Consider the following 14,907-nt stretch of genomic DNA (forward strand, 5'->3'; position numbering starts at 1 on the left):
AAGAAGGAGAGATGGTCCCGAAGAGCTACCCTCTACCTGTGAGGAGAGAGGAACCTGGGGCTTGGAGGGAGGAGGAGGAGGAAGAGGCAGGTTATGAGGCAGAAAGAGGAGGGGTGGGGTGGAGAAGAGGAAGGAGTGGAATGAGAAAGGAGGGAAGGAAGGCACTCCGCCTTGTGGCCTCATACCTGTGTGTACCTGCGTGTTTCTGTTCACTCCCTGGCCCCCTGATCTGTGGGAAAGCTGAAACCCAGACCAGGTGGCCAGTTAGAAGTGGGAGGGGGCCATCAGGGACCCCAGAGCAAGGTTGCTCAGGTCCCCGGCCCCATCCATCCCTTACCCTCCTGCAGTGTGGAGGGCGATGCCCCAGCCAGTGATCTGGGCGTCGGGGCCGACAGTCCGGAAAGCCAGGCCCCCTACCGTTGCGGGGGCAGTGCTGTTGTCAGCGAGTTCGCCAAGTTGTCGGACCCCTATGAGCTGCCCCCGGCTGCCTGCCATGTCCACATGCCTGGTCCGTCTGCTGCCACTGGCCTTCCCTGGGCCCAGCGGGCTCGCCTTCAGCCCGCCAGCTTGGCACTGCGAAAGCAGGAGGAGGAGGAGATGAAGAGGTCCAAAGCCCTGTCTGACAGCTATGAGCTCTCCACAGACCTGCAGGATAAGAAGGTAGGTGTGGCAGGGGTGGGGGTCATCTATTTAGGACCCTTCTGACCGGATAGGGCTTCACTGAGCCAGCCCCTAGAAGGCACCTTCTTCCTCCTCCCTTCTCTCCTTTCCTTTATTCCTTCTTTCTGTCCTTCCTTCCTTCTTCCTTCCCTCCCTTTGTCTTCTTTGCTCCATCCTCTCCTTCCTTCTCCTTTCTTTTCTTCCTTCTCTCCTTCCTTGTACTCTTCTTCCTTCCTCCTCTCTTTGCTCTCCTCCTGTTCAGGTGGAGATGCTGGAGAGGAAGTACGGTGGCCCATTTCTCAGTCGGCGGGCAGCACGCACCATCCAGACAGCCTTCCGCCAGTATCGCATGAATAAGAACTTTGAGCGGCTTCGCAGCTCGGCTTCAGAGAGCCGTATGTCCCGGCGCATCATCCTGTCCAACATGCGCATGCAGTTCTCCTTTGAGGAGTATGACAAGGGCCAGACTGCTCCTTACTTTGAGGGCAAGCCAGCCTCTTTGGATGAGGGTGCCATGGTGGGGGCCCGGGCCCACCGGCTAGAGCGTGGTCTCCCCTATGGTGGTTCTTGCAGTGGCCTGGATGGAGGCAGCTCTGCCACCACCTCTGGGGAATTCTCCAATGACATCACCGAACTGGAAGACTCCTTCTCCAAGCAGGTGAGGCCTCTTCCCTCACCTCCCTTTAAGCAGTGAAGGCCTGGTGGGTCCTCACTGCTGGGCCCAGGGCTTTGTGGTGGGAACAATGGAGCTCCCAGGCCATTTGGGTTAAGACAAGGTTCGTTCATTTCCCCACAAACAGTTACTCAATTTTTGGCAGATTTGGAGAGAGAACGGGGCTCTGAGGTTACCAGTCCCACTGACACATCCTGAGACCAGAAATTAAAGCCAAGTAGCTATTCTGCCTCAGTGGAAGGAGTTTCCATCCTGGGAGTGCTCCACCCTGCAGAAAGCCCAAGTCAAGCCCCAAACTAATCAAACATGAATGGCCCCTTGGGGAAGGAATTCTGGGGGTTTGGGTGAGCAGGAGGAAAGGGCAGGGTCCAGAGCATCTTTTCTTTGTCCTGATTGATTGGGCCTGCACCTTTTTCTCTCTGCCTTTTGGCCTTTCTTTCCGTTTTCCTGGCAAACCTATGAGGAGCAGGTGAAGTCCTTGGCAGAATCGATTGATGAGGCCCTGAACTGCCACAGTCTTCGGGGAGAGGAGGAGGAGGAGGAGGAGGAAGAGGAAGAGGAGGAGGAGGAGGAGGAGGAAGAGGAGGAGGAGGAGGAAGAGGAGGAGACAGTGGAAACGGGGAGAGTGGAGGTCTCAGGGCCCCTCCCAGAGCAGGCAGAGGCCCGGGACCGGGACCACCACGGGGATAGCACAGGCACTTCCTTCAGTGATGTCACTCTCTACCTAGATGAAGCTACTGGACCTGTGTCGCCCCTTTCCCCAGACCACCCTGCCAGCAGTGGTGATACTCCACAGCCACCTCTGCCGCCACCCCCACCTGGGGCTTCCAATGCTCGGGAGGAGGACATGGGGGCCCGCCGGGGCCCCCCTTGCCTTGAATGCAGGGACTTCCGCCTGCGGGCAGCCCACCTCCCACTGTTGACCATTGAACCACCCAGTGATAGCTCTGTGGACCTCAGTGACCGCTCTGACCGGGGCTCTATTCACCGGCAGCTGGGCAACTATGAGGCTGGTGGGACTGGCAGCCCTCATGGGACCTTGCAGCAGCATCCAGAGCCACCACCACCTGGGAGACCCCCTCACCCCCTCCGGCACTACCCAGCCCCTGAGGCTAGTGGCCTGGGGCCCCCACCACCACCCCCTGGAAGCTCTGCTCTCAATAGCGGTGCCCCGCCTGGAGGCAGTAGCAGCCGAATCCTCATGGGCAAGTGTGAGGCTGGCACGGCTCCAGCTGCCAGTGGTGGTGCCGGTGGCAGTGGTGGTGGGGACAACTCTGACGGGGAGCCTGATAGCTTGAACAGCACCACCAACTCAAATGAGACCATCAACTGCAGCTCAGGATCTTCATCGCGAGACAGCCTGCGGGAGCCCCCTGCCCCACTGGGCTCCCAGACTTATCAGCGGGAGACTAGGCACAGTTGGGACTCCCCAGCCTTTAACAATGATGTGGTCCAGAGACGGCATTACCGCATAGGCCTCAACCTCTTTAACAAGTAGGTTTCCTCAGAGTTAGCCTTCCTGTGTCTCTCCTTCCTTCCACTATCTCCTCCTCTTTTCAACTTTTTTCAACCCCTTCCTATCCCTGAACTCCAATGATCTGGGAGTCCTATGGGTTTCCATGGGATTATACTCTCTGTGACCTTGGGCCTCAATCTCTGAACATTTTGGAAACAGTAGAGCATGCAGACCACCCAGTGCTTCATGTGTGCGCTCAAGAGTGTCATATGTGTAGACATACGTGATATACAGTAGGTGTGAACATCTGTGAGTGTGCACATGTTCACCTGTACATGGCATTCTAGCACTCATTTATAATTGTGAACAATGATACTTATTGGTCTAACCTGAATTCTCCCCAGGAAACCAGAGAAAGGCATCCAGTACTTGATCGAGCGTGGCTTCTTGTCCGACACGCCTGTGGGGGTGGCCCACTTCATCCTGGAGCGGAAGGGCCTGAGCCGCCAGATGATTGGGGAGTTTCTAGGCAACCGTCAAAAACAGTTCAACAGGGATGTGCTCGAGTGAGAAGGGGTGGGGTGGGAGGAAAGGTGTGGCCTAAGGGTGGTCCCCTGGGTGATCCTCTCCCTTTGTCTGATGCCCCCAGATTGGGAAAGTCCCTTCAATTCTCAAGGCCTTACTCCTTTCTACAAAAAGGGGGTGGGGAAGGTCATTCCTTGATGGTTCTGCCATTTGCTAGCAGTGTGACTTTGGACAAGTCCCGTCCCTTCTCTGAGCCTGTCAGTGAAGGGGTTGGACTGGAGATTAGGGTTAGATCCCTGCCACTTCTGCCATACTATACCCATTCCCCTACAGATTCCAAGGGAAGGAGAAAGGGGGTGGGCTGACGGCCAGCTAAAGAACGCATACCCTCTTTCTCTTGGGTCCTCAAATAGCTGCGTGGTGGACGAGATGGATTTCTCCTCTATGGATCTGGATGACGCCCTGCGAAGGTTCCAGTCCCACATTCGAGTCCAGGGAGAGGCCCAAAAAGTGGAGAGGCTTATTGAGGCCTTCAGGTAAGCCCCTGGCACCATCCCTAGGAGACTTGGTGATGATGAGAACTTGGGAAACTTTCGTGCATTTGTGAGGACAGACAGGCAAGCAGAGGCAGGCTGGTTAGATGAGTCCCTCCCTCTCTTTAGGACTCAGTTTCTGCCTTTGCAAAATAAGGATATTAATTTCAAAAAAATTTTAGAGCCATTTATAACCTCTCCTTCCCATTTTATCCTCCCCCTCCCCACAATGGCAAAGAAAATCCTCCTAAGAAATGGGCCGTATCCGGCGAAACAAACCGCCTCATTGGCTGTGTCCAGACACGGGGGGCTCGCTGTGCTTTGTGAGCCCATCACCTCTCTGGCAGGAGGTGGGTGGCACTCAATCTTCAGCCCTCTGGGCTTTCTCGTGGCATTGACCACAGTTCTAAAGTCTTTCCAAGTTGTTTCTGTGTCAGTGTATAAATTGTACTCATTTTGTTCACTTTTCTCTACACCGGTTCTTAGAGGTCTTTCCAGTTTACTCTGGAACCATTCATTTGAGCTTTTTTTTCTTTTTCAAGACTGGGTCTCCTGATCTTGTCCAGGCTAGAAGTGCATCAGACACTCATGGGCTCAATCCCAGTGCTAATCAGCAAGGAAGCTTTGACCTCCATTTCTCACCTGGTCTTGTTCAGCCCTCCTTAGGTATCCTGGTAACCCCTGCTCCTGGGTGCTCACCATGTTGGTGCCTGACTCAGTGGAGACACCTGATAGGTTTTAGCCACTGCAACTCCAGTAATCCACCAATCTGCGCCTCATTACAGGAGTGTACCACCCGGACATTTCTTCATTTCTTCCACCACCATAGCATTCCATGACATTCAGAGACCATAACTTGTTCAGCCATCCCCCAATTGATGGACACCCCTTCAGCTTCCAGTTCTTGGCTACCACAAACAGAGCTGCTAGAAATATCTTTGTACATATGACATTTTTCCCTCTTTCTTTGAGGTATAAATGTAGTAATAGTATTGCTGAGTCAAAGGGTATCCCAGTTTAATGACTTTGGAGGCGTAATGCAAAGCCACTCCAACAATTGTCATGGGCCTCATGCTACTCTGATGGGTTACTTTTAGTCAGAGTTACTTTAAATGTGTAATTCCCACATGGTTATTGATAGCTTGGATGTCTTTGAGAAAGTCTTGTTCATGTGATAATATTTCTTGAATGACCTACCTCACAGGGCTTTTGGAAGTCAAAATATACCAACTGTTATTCTTAAGGAACTTGGGGAACGGAAAGGCCACTGGAGATGGAAGTAGCTCCAGATGGAGCTGAGTGCAGGGGTGGGTGGAAATGTGGAAGATACAGGCTCTTGGGTGGCGTGACGTAAGGCCAGAGCTGAGGAGGACTGCTGTCTCCTTTCCATGGAGAAAGGATTGGGGAACTCAAAAGCGAGGTGAGTACATGTGACTTCCTTTCCTTGAGCAGCCAGCGGTATTGTGTGTGCAACCCAGCCCTTGTGAGGCAGTTCCGGAACCCGGATACCATCTTCATCTTGGCCTTCGCCATCATCTTGCTCAACACAGACATGTACAGCCCCAATGTAAAGGCTGAACGCAAGATGAAGCCTGAAGACTTCATTAAGAATCTCAGAGGTACATTGAGTGATGCCTGCATTACGTGTTGTATACTGTGGCCTTGGGTTGGTCCTTGTCCCCTGTTGGGCCTGGTTCCCTCCCACCCTGCCATGAGTGACCTCAAAGGCTCCCTTCAGATCCAACATGATGAGATTCCATGACTTGGATGTAGCAGATCAGGGAGGTTTAATGAAGAGTGGGATTACTTGCAGATACTTAGACTCCCTAACTCCCTGCTTCCCTGTGTCATACTTGAAACCCTCAGCTTCTCCCACTGTAAACTGATTGAAAGCCCCTTCTATTTCTGAGGCTCTAGGATTCAAATCTGAGAGGTTGCCAACTCTTGACCAGAGAGACATTGAGCACCTGTGACCCATTGTTGTCGCCCCTCTCTGGGCCTTAGTAAACTGTGATCTTGAAGCATCCACCTTCCTCAGATGTTTTGTGAATCTTGTCATTCCCACTATCCACTCAGTCAACCTAGAAACACCCATTCTCACCTGAACCATTTCAATGGCCTCCTCTGTGGTCTCCTTTTCTCATCTCTTCCCCATTGCTCTTATCCTCAGCTGCTTAGGTCTCACCATATCTCCATCCCCATAAGCTCCAATGGCTGCCTAGTATCTTTGGGATCAAACATATAGGCCTCATTCTGGCCCCTCCCATCTCAGGTCACTGTCACTGGTGACCCCCATGCTGGGTGTGCTCATTACCTTGTATGTACGTGAAGCTTTTTCCTCCCTCTTTGAACTACCCTGAATCTATTTGGTAACACAAAGATGGCGCCTGGCATACAGCAAGCATTTACTAAATGCCCATTGATGGAGCAGCTACAATGTGTTAGGCACCAGGCTAGCAGCTAGGAATACAAAAAGAAGGGGGGAAACAGATAAGAGGGACAACATGCTCATAAGAAATAGGAATGAATGTCAAATCGTGCAGTCCAAGGCAGTTTGGGAGGGAGCGCATCAGGAAATGTAGAAGATGGCTGCTGAGTCAGGGGAGGCCAGTCCAGGCTCGGGGGACATCCTGTGCAAACACACATGGGAAATGGGAGTGCCATGTGTGAGGAACCGAGGCGGTGGGGTGTGCAGAAAGCCACTGGTGGCCAAACAAAGAACAGACAGGATGGGAGGAAGAGACCAGAGGCGGGCAACCCTCCACAGCTATTACAATAGTCCAGGAGCGAGGAGATGAGGGCCCACGCTAGGGTCCAGGCAGTCTCAGATGACAGACATTGCAGAGGTGAAATTAACAGGCCCAATATGGATATGGGGTGGGGAAACATGGTGATGAGTCTGGAATGACTCCTAGGTGGGGAGCCTGAGGGACTGAGAGGATGGTGGGGTGGCCCTCAACAGTGATAGAGGTGGGGGGAAGAGGAATTCTGTTTGAGACATGTGGAGTTCCAGACGCCCACTGGACGTCCAGGTTGAGATGTCTGAGAGGCAGGTGGAGATGTGAGACTGGAGGTCAGCAGACAGCTAGGGCTAAACAGATTTGAAAATCATCGGTGTTCATTCATTCCGTGGGTGCTGATGAGATCTCCCAGTGAAGTAGGATAGAAGAGCAGAGGATCCAGGATAGAACCTTCAGGGACACCTGTTACAGTTAGAGGGCATGACCTGGATGAGGATCCCAGCAAAGGAGACTGAGGAGGAACAATCAGCCAGATAGGACAAGAGCCGGGAAAAAAAACCACGTCAGGAAAACCCAGAGAGAATGTCGAGGAGCAGAGGGTCGTGAATTGTGTCCAGAAGGGCAGAGAGTATGAGGAAGATGAGGATTGAGAAAAGGCAGAGGTCAGTGGTGACTTTGAATGATGAGGTTGGAAGCCGGACTGCAGAGGAGTGGAAAAGTGAGAGAAGCAGCGATGGAGGGAGTGAGTGGAAATGTTTCCGATGGACCTGGATCTCGTGCTCTCTCCAGGAGTCGACAACGGAGAAGATATCCCCCGGGACCTACTGGTTGGCATTTACCAGCGCATCCAGGGCCGAGAACTGAGGACCAATGATGACCATGTATCCCAGGTGCAGGCAGTGGAACGCATGATCGTAGGAAAGAAACCAGTAAGTATTGCACGCTGGGCCTGGCCCAAATGGACAATAGATGGGCTTTTACTCTTCCCCTGATTTGCCACCTCTTGGTGCCCACCTATCCAGGTCCTCTCCCTGCCCCACCGGCGCCTGGTCTGTTGCTGCCAACTGTATGAGGTACCTGACCCCAACAGGCCACAGAGGCTCGGTCTTCACCAGCGTGAAGTCTTTCTCTTCAATGACCTACTTGTGGTATGAGTGCATTTAGGGTAGCTGGGTTGTCAAAGGGGGGCTGGGGCAGGTGTGGACATGTTGAGTTCTGTCATGGTTTGTTGCCTTCCCTTCTCTCCACAGGGCAAGCATGGGGTAGACAGTTGGACTTTGCTTTTCTAAATATCCTAGACTTTCAGTTGCCTCAAACTTAACATTCATGGGTACAGAGGCCAATTTTGGGGGAGGGGGAGTGTCTTACCAAGATTGTCAATTTGGAGCCTTTTTCTTATTTAAAAAAAAAAAAACAATGGCTGGCTTTTGTTTTTCTATACTCCAATCCCCCAGCTAGAGGCAGTGTGGTATAAGGCAGGGACTCTTTCCCTTTTTGGTTATGGAGCCCTTGAGCAAATTCCCACAGCAAGAAATAAGAACTCCTGGGGTGATGGCTGGTGGGAACACCTGGGTTTGCTCCCCTGCTCTGGCACACACTAGCGGTAGGACCTTAATGCCCCAGGCAGGTAGGGCAAGGTTGGGAAGGTTAACAAGCAGATCTGCACTGGAGAAGGGAGCATTTGAACACCACAAGCTCTTCCCACCCCACCAATTAAGTCTCAAGTTGGGACCAAACAAAGAAGTGACTGATAAGCTCTTGGCAACCCACTGAATCCTCCCTTGAACAAAGAAAACATCGAACTAAATCCAACAAAGAAAGCAACCATGTTCCGAAGCAGCATGTGCACCATTTTAAACCCGGAGTCCCCCACCTCTCTGTGGGGAGTGGGTAGCAAGGAAGGTCCCAGGAGGACCACAGTGCAATTAGTCTGAGCGGAGCAACCTTTGGGTGGTGTCAGAGTCACTGTGTCTCACTCTTGGGTTCTACTTCTCTGGCTCCCTCACAGCCCTCATTCCAAGCTGTGGAGCAATGGGCCTCCCAGCCAAGTAGCCATGTTGTTTCCAGCATTGGGCTCCTCCAAACAAGGCTGCTTGGAATCACTTTTGAGAAATGGAGCCAGTTTGTGGCAGTGTGGTGGGATAGTGTGTCTGGTGTCCTGCAGCTCCTCCAGCAGGCTCGTTTCTATTTTGGAACCACTTCTGCCAAGTGGGAGGGCTACAGGGAGCCAGGCTGGGAGCTCGTTCAATGGGCATTCTTGCATTTTTGTGATTTGGTGTCACTGATAATGAGCTCCCTCCCTCCCATAGCTCTGTTCTATACCACAGGTAACCAAAATTTTCCAGAAGAAGAAGATCCTGGTGACCTACAGCTTCCGCCAGTCCTTTCCCCTTGTCGAGATGCATCTCCAGCTCTTCCAGAATTCATGTGAGTCCCATGCTGAAGGACCTTTGAAAAGGCTGGGGGAAGAAGTGGGTGGAAAGAATGAGGTTCTTTCTACCCTGATGATGCCCATATCTCTTCTTTTCACTGGCACCTGGCAGATTACCAGTTTGGCATTAAATTGCTGTCTGCAGTGCCAGGTGGGGAGCGGAAGGTGCTCATCATATTCAACGCACCCAGCCTCCAAGATCGGCTTCGCTTCACATCTGACCTCCGAGAGTCCATAGCTGAAGTACAAGAGATGGAGAAATACCGTGTGGAATGTGAGTGCCCCCCCACCCCCCCCGCCCCGCCTAACTCTGACCCTGCAGGCGGCTAGCCGTCCTCCAGTTTACACACAGCCACTGATGGAGTTCAAACAGTTGGCAAGGGAGGGTCCTGAACAGGGCGGGTTCAGCGTGAAGGTCTCCTCCTCCTCCTCTTTGGGGTTTTGAGGAAGCAAAGATTCTCAAGAGGAAAGGGCTTCAATTTTAGGGTTTAAGGAGCTGAGCGGCTTCAAATTCGAGATGCTGAATCACTTTGAATATCTTGCTTTCCTGGAGCAGGAGGAATCACTGTTGTGACTTCTTTACTCTGAGTCTGGAAACGCAAGAATTGTTACTTCTGGGTTACTAAGGGTCTGTCATGAGCTGGCTCTCCACCGGTGTAGATTTCAGACCCTCTATAACAGATAGAAAGATAGATACAGATAGACAGATATGTAGATAAATAGATGAGAGAGAAGCGGGGGGAGAGAGACAGAGACACACACACAGAGACAGAGAGAGACAAAGATAGACACACATAGATACAGAGAGAGAAGAGAGACAGAGAGAGATTACAGTTTGGGCTGAAAAATTCTTTCTGTAGGCAAATAAGTGATGAATCTCTAAACTTTGCCAGGCTGGACCTTGGGACAGCAGCCAGTCTCCAATATCTGAAGGGTTTGAAAGCTCTTCCCTTTCAGGATCTCAGAGGTTGGGAGTCTAAGTCATATTATGATGATTTTACAGAGCAGGAGGCCAAGGCAGAGAGGGAAGTCACTTGTTCTGTATGGCAGAGCCAGGACTGCACCCTGATCTTAGCCTTGGAGTGGAGTGGAAAGAGTTCTGGACTAAGCAAGTCAAAGATGAATCTCCAAAAGTTTCAAAGTCTTCGGGTGTTTGGGTTGAACAGTCTCAGGCATCTAGCGATTGGGAGAATGAATGCACAATTCTAAGAATGAAAGAGAAACTGAGGACACGAGTCTGAGCGTCTAGAAGTCTGTAATTCTGTGTCTAAGAGGTTCTGGCCCAGGCCTTACCCATCTACTTGTATAGAGGCTTGTGCCCCCATCTTTGGGAAACCCCTGTTGGGACAGTTCAGCCCTCAGGGGACCTGGAGACTGAGAGGTGCACTTAGAGAGAGGGAAGGTCCAAGGTTATTAATGAAGAGGTCTGCTCTCATACACACAGCGGAGCTAGAGAAGCAGAAGGGGGTGATGCGCCCCAACACCTCCCAGCCCACTGGCTCCAAGGATGCAGTCAACGGCACACTGCCACGGTCCAGCCTGGAGGACACATATGGCCTTGGTGATGGCCTGAAGCGGAGTGCCCTTAGCAGCTCCCTACGTGACCTCTCTGATGCAGGTCAGGATTGCCTCCCCTGGGGTGTGGTGATGGGAAAACTGGTAGTCAGCAGAATTTTGCTCAGGGCAGGGAAGGGGGAAGGAACCCCCTCCTCCTTATCTGGGCCATCTCTCCTCCTCCCCTACTCCTCTGACAGGGGCCCAGGACCCAGGGCCCAGGGCCTTGTCCTGTCTAGGTGCCTAGAAGGTTGGCTAGAAATGAGCTTAGTAGCCAGAGCAGTACAGGGAGTGAGCAACATAGAGCTGAAGAGGGGGCAATGCAAGGGAACCAGGAGGGGCTGTACACTCTCTCTCCTGTCCCTCTCTACCTCCTCTTGCCTCTCTCCTTTTCCTCTGCTGTCTCCATCTGCCTCCTAGAAGGGAGGGGTAGAAGAAGGGAGGGGAGCCCAAGGGGGAGGAGAAGATACTTCAGGGGGTGGCCTTGGGTTCGAGTTGTTCGAGAAGCCCTACCCTGACCCTCGTTGCTTGCGGGCACAGGGAAGCGGGGGCGACGTAACAGCGTGGGATCATTGGACAGCACCATCGAAGTAAGTGGGGCGGCCTGACCCCCCCCCTGTCTGCATGGGGCTGAGTGCCTGCCCACCTGTGCCTGTCCAACCCCTAGCTGCCCCTTCTGAGGAGGAACAATGGCGAGACATGAGCCCCCTCTGTCTCTGCTCCTTCTGTCTGTCCGTCTTTCCTTCTTTCCCATTCTCTCTTTCCGCTCCAATTTTCCAGGGAAGTGATTCTGGTGATGTCCAAGTGATGGGGTTGGGGGAGATCTTCCTGGAGGAGGAGACAGAGGAGGAGAGGAAGGAGGAGAAGAGGGAGGAGTAGTATAGGGAAAAGAGGGAGGCGGTGGCTGCAGCCAGGAAGACCAGGGAGTGCAGGAAGGCACCCAGCCTGTTTCCTCATGTCTCCCCCACCACCTTGGAAGCCAGTAATTGATGAGGTGTCCATAGAAGGCAAGCCAAACTGAGAAGAGGGAGTTGAGATGGGAGCGTGAGTGGGGAGGCCCAGGGGCTGCTGCGTCCAGCTGGGCCTGATCCCCTCTCCCTCTCCCCTCCCCCTTTCCCCACTTCCTGGTATCCCCCATCCTGCCAGGGCTCTATTATTAGCAGCCCCCGCCCACACCAGCGGATGCCTCCAGCGCCACCGCCACCTGAGGAGTATAAGACACAGCAGCGCCCCGCATCCAACTCATCCTCCTTTCTGGGCTCACTGTTCGGCAGTAGAAGGGGCAAAGGCCCCTTCCAGACCCCTCCGGGGCCTACATCTGCCTCTTCCTCCTCCGCCTCCTCCTCTCACCACCATCACCACCACCATCACCACCACCACCACCCCTCTCCAGCTATAGCACCCCACCACCCACCGCCAGCCCCAGCCCCGGCCCCGCACCACATACATACTGATGGCCCCTCCAAGCTTCAGGCACTCCATGCCCAGTATTGCCATGTGCCCGGGGGACCAGCCCCGCCTCCCCCACCCTACCACCCACAGCCTGCCCCGCCCCCACCCCCACCTCAGCCAGCCCCTCTACCCCAGGTGGGCACTATCCCCCCGCCACCTGCCTCTGCGCCGCCCGTGGGGCCACACCGTCACTTTCTTGGTGGCCATGGGCCTCAGCACTTTACACTGGGCCGGGCTGGGGGCCGAGCCAAACGAGGAGCAGCCGGGGCAGCCTCCATGGGGGGTCGCTACCCACTCCACCAACCCACTTCACCTCTGCCCCTCTATAGTCCTGCCCCACACCATGGCTTGGTCCACCATGCATACCCCCCACCAGGTCCACCACCACCTGGTGTCCACCATGTGGCCAGTGCATCCAAACAGGGCCCTAAGCACTTTATCTTTGGTGGGCACCCCCCACCAATGATGTCACGCTCAGCACCTGGAGGGCCCTATGGGAGTGGAGGAGGTGTCGGGGGCCACTCTGGCCCAGGGCACCCACCTCAGTCACCACTGTCACCTCACTCACCTGTGATACCACCCCACCCTTCATACCCACCACTTCCTCCACCCTCACCCCACACCCCGCTTACCCCACATTCACCTGCACCACCCACCTCTCCCCACCCACCACCCCATAGCCACAGTCATGGCCACCCCCATGGTCATGGCCATGGTCCTGGGAACCCCAAGCCCAAGCCAGCAAGTAGAATCAGCACTGTCGTTTGAATCGTAAGCAGAAAGTTGGCTCACCCCACCTTCTGGGTTGGCCTTGGATCCTCCTAGGACACTCTCTTCCTGCCCTTCAGAAAAAAAAATACATCCGTGTACAGAAAACACGAGAGATGTGGACACCAACTGACCCTGTCCTTAGTCCTACTCCTAGGTGGGTGTTGGGCAAACCCCCACTTCCCCTCCCTGGTCCTAGTTCCTCTCTGTAAGATGAGGGGGTTACTTCTAGATTTCCAGTCTCTAATCTTCAGTTGTTCCCCACCCCACCCCCCAGGCTCAGTTTCTCCTGTAAAACATGAAGGTTCACCTGGATGGGTCTAAATCAATCTGGCATCAGCCTAGGATCTTTACCTGGGGGCCCACATTTCCCAGAGTTTTTCTCAGGGGCCCAATCACTGAGCAAGAGATATTCGAGGGGCCAGTGGGGAAGGAGTAAAGTCTCACCTGTCTCTGGAGATTGTGTGAACTGAGGGAGATGGTCTAGTGAGGGAATGTCTGAGGCCTCCTCAGGTGCCTCTGGCCATCCCCCAGGGCCACAGGGGTTTGGGGCTTGGCCCTACTCTCCTTCTCCTTCTGAAGGACTCCCCCCTCCCCAAAATACGTTAGGGAAGAGGTGAGGGCTACAGGCTTGGAGCTGGGCTGGCCTCCTGGTCCTCTTCCACCTTTGGATTTGCCCTTTCCTCACCAATCTGCCTCCTCTGATCTTGGAGTTTGGGGAATATCCTTCCCCACTACTATTTCTCTCCCCACCCAGACTAAAAATCCGGATTTATGCTGATCAGGAAGAAACACTAAACCCCACCATTTCATGTCTTCCCTAACTCTCACTCCCTCCCCATGAGCCAATGCACTTTATAGGTCTGGGAGGTGGGTGGAACTGCAATCTCCCCCCCAAATGCTGGGACAGGGCCTCTCAGAGACACCCCCCCTCCAGCTCTTGGGAGAGTAGAGAGTGAGAGTGTGCCTGTGTGTGTGTGTGTGTGTGTGTGTGTGTGTGTGTGTGTGTGTGTTGAGGGGTGGGGGTGGGAGACAGCTGAAGCAAGGTCTGAGCCCTACAGAATGGGCAAGACTGGGCAGGCCAGGCTAAGGCAGAAGGGGAGAAAAGCTGAGCTCCAGGCCCAGGCTCACTCAGTAAGGGCCCTCTTGGGATACCCAGGGGAGCCATGGAAATCCTTGGCTTTTCAGCCTGGATGGCCTTGGCCCTGGCGGCCTCCTCCACGTTCGTCTACTACAAATCTATTTTGTACCAAACCTGGCGCCCAGCTCGCCCTCTTGCTCCCTTCCTGCCCGCATGTCCTTGCAGCCCTCACCATTCTTCCCTGCCTACCTGGCCCCTGTTGCCTACAGGGAGTGGACAAGGGGCCCGGCCCATTCTCTGCACAGAGAGGGCTGGAAAAGTGCTGGTCCAAAGCCTGAGGGAGGGGCCTCGTTGTCTTGGTTGGGTCTGGTCTGTTCTTTTTCTTCTCTTTGTTGTACATAAGAATGTATATTTGATGTCTTATAAACACCCCCATCTTTGGCCTGTGCTCATCTTGCCTCCTGTGTGTTTCTTGGGACTGCCATTGAGTTGACTTCTCCCCAGGCTGGCTATACCTTTGGTGGGCCAGAGGGGCCCAAGAGGCTGGCTGTGGCTGGGAATCGGGGGTGTGGGTTGGGGTCCACTGAGGCTTCTCAGCCAGCCAGTTGGGACCATTGCATAATCTGTCATTTTGCTGGCTGCCAGTCCAGATACTTTAGCATTAGCTTTCACAGACTGTAGAGGGGACACTGAGAAGCGGACCTTGAACCCAGGTTTCCTGCCTCACCTACTTCCACTGCAGGGGCCACGCTGTCACTGTAGGGCCAAGCGAGCTGGGCTGCACTCTCCTTTATCCCCAGGATGCCTCCTCCTCCCCATCTCCCAGCTAGCCATCCTTCGCCCCTCCCCTTTCTTCTGGCCTCCTCCCGCTGGCCCCGCCCCTTCTCCCGTTCTGGCCCCGCCTCTCCCATCACCGTCCCCGGCCCTCTCGCTTCCTGGCTCCTCCAGTGCGCCTGCGCAGATCTGGCCTTTAAACGTGCACAGCCAGCGACAGCTCAAGAAGATCCGGCTTTTGTTTACCTTTCCTAGTACC

At 54.0% G+C, this 14,907-nt stretch overlaps 1 protein-coding gene across 1 annotated transcript; it reads left to right on the forward strand.

Moving 5' to 3' along the window:
• The first annotated feature begins 377 nt into the window (after positions 1-377).
• IQSEC2 (IQ motif and Sec7 domain ArfGEF 2) lies at positions 378-14,326 on the forward strand. The gene is made up of 14 exons (XM_036740111.1): positions 378-660; positions 923-1,318; positions 1,803-1,918; positions 2,018-2,827; positions 3,194-3,355; positions 3,728-3,850; positions 5,300-5,466; positions 7,378-7,517; positions 7,611-7,736; positions 8,916-9,015; positions 9,132-9,293; positions 10,464-10,637; positions 11,114-11,163; positions 11,720-14,326. Exons 1-14 carry the CDS (start codon positions 502-504, stop codon positions 12,791-12,793), a joined length of 3,759 nt encoding a protein of 1,252 aa, XP_036596006.1. The 5' UTR covers positions 378-501; the 3' UTR covers positions 12,794-14,326.
• The last annotated feature ends 581 nt before the right edge of the window (positions 14,327-14,907 follow it).

Source organism: Trichosurus vulpecula, chromosome X, assembly GCF_011100635.1.
Source record: "Trichosurus vulpecula isolate mTriVul1 chromosome X, mTriVul1.pri, whole genome shotgun sequence".
In the NCBI taxonomy this organism is placed as follows: domain Eukaryota; kingdom Metazoa; phylum Chordata; class Mammalia; order Diprotodontia; family Phalangeridae; genus Trichosurus; species Trichosurus vulpecula.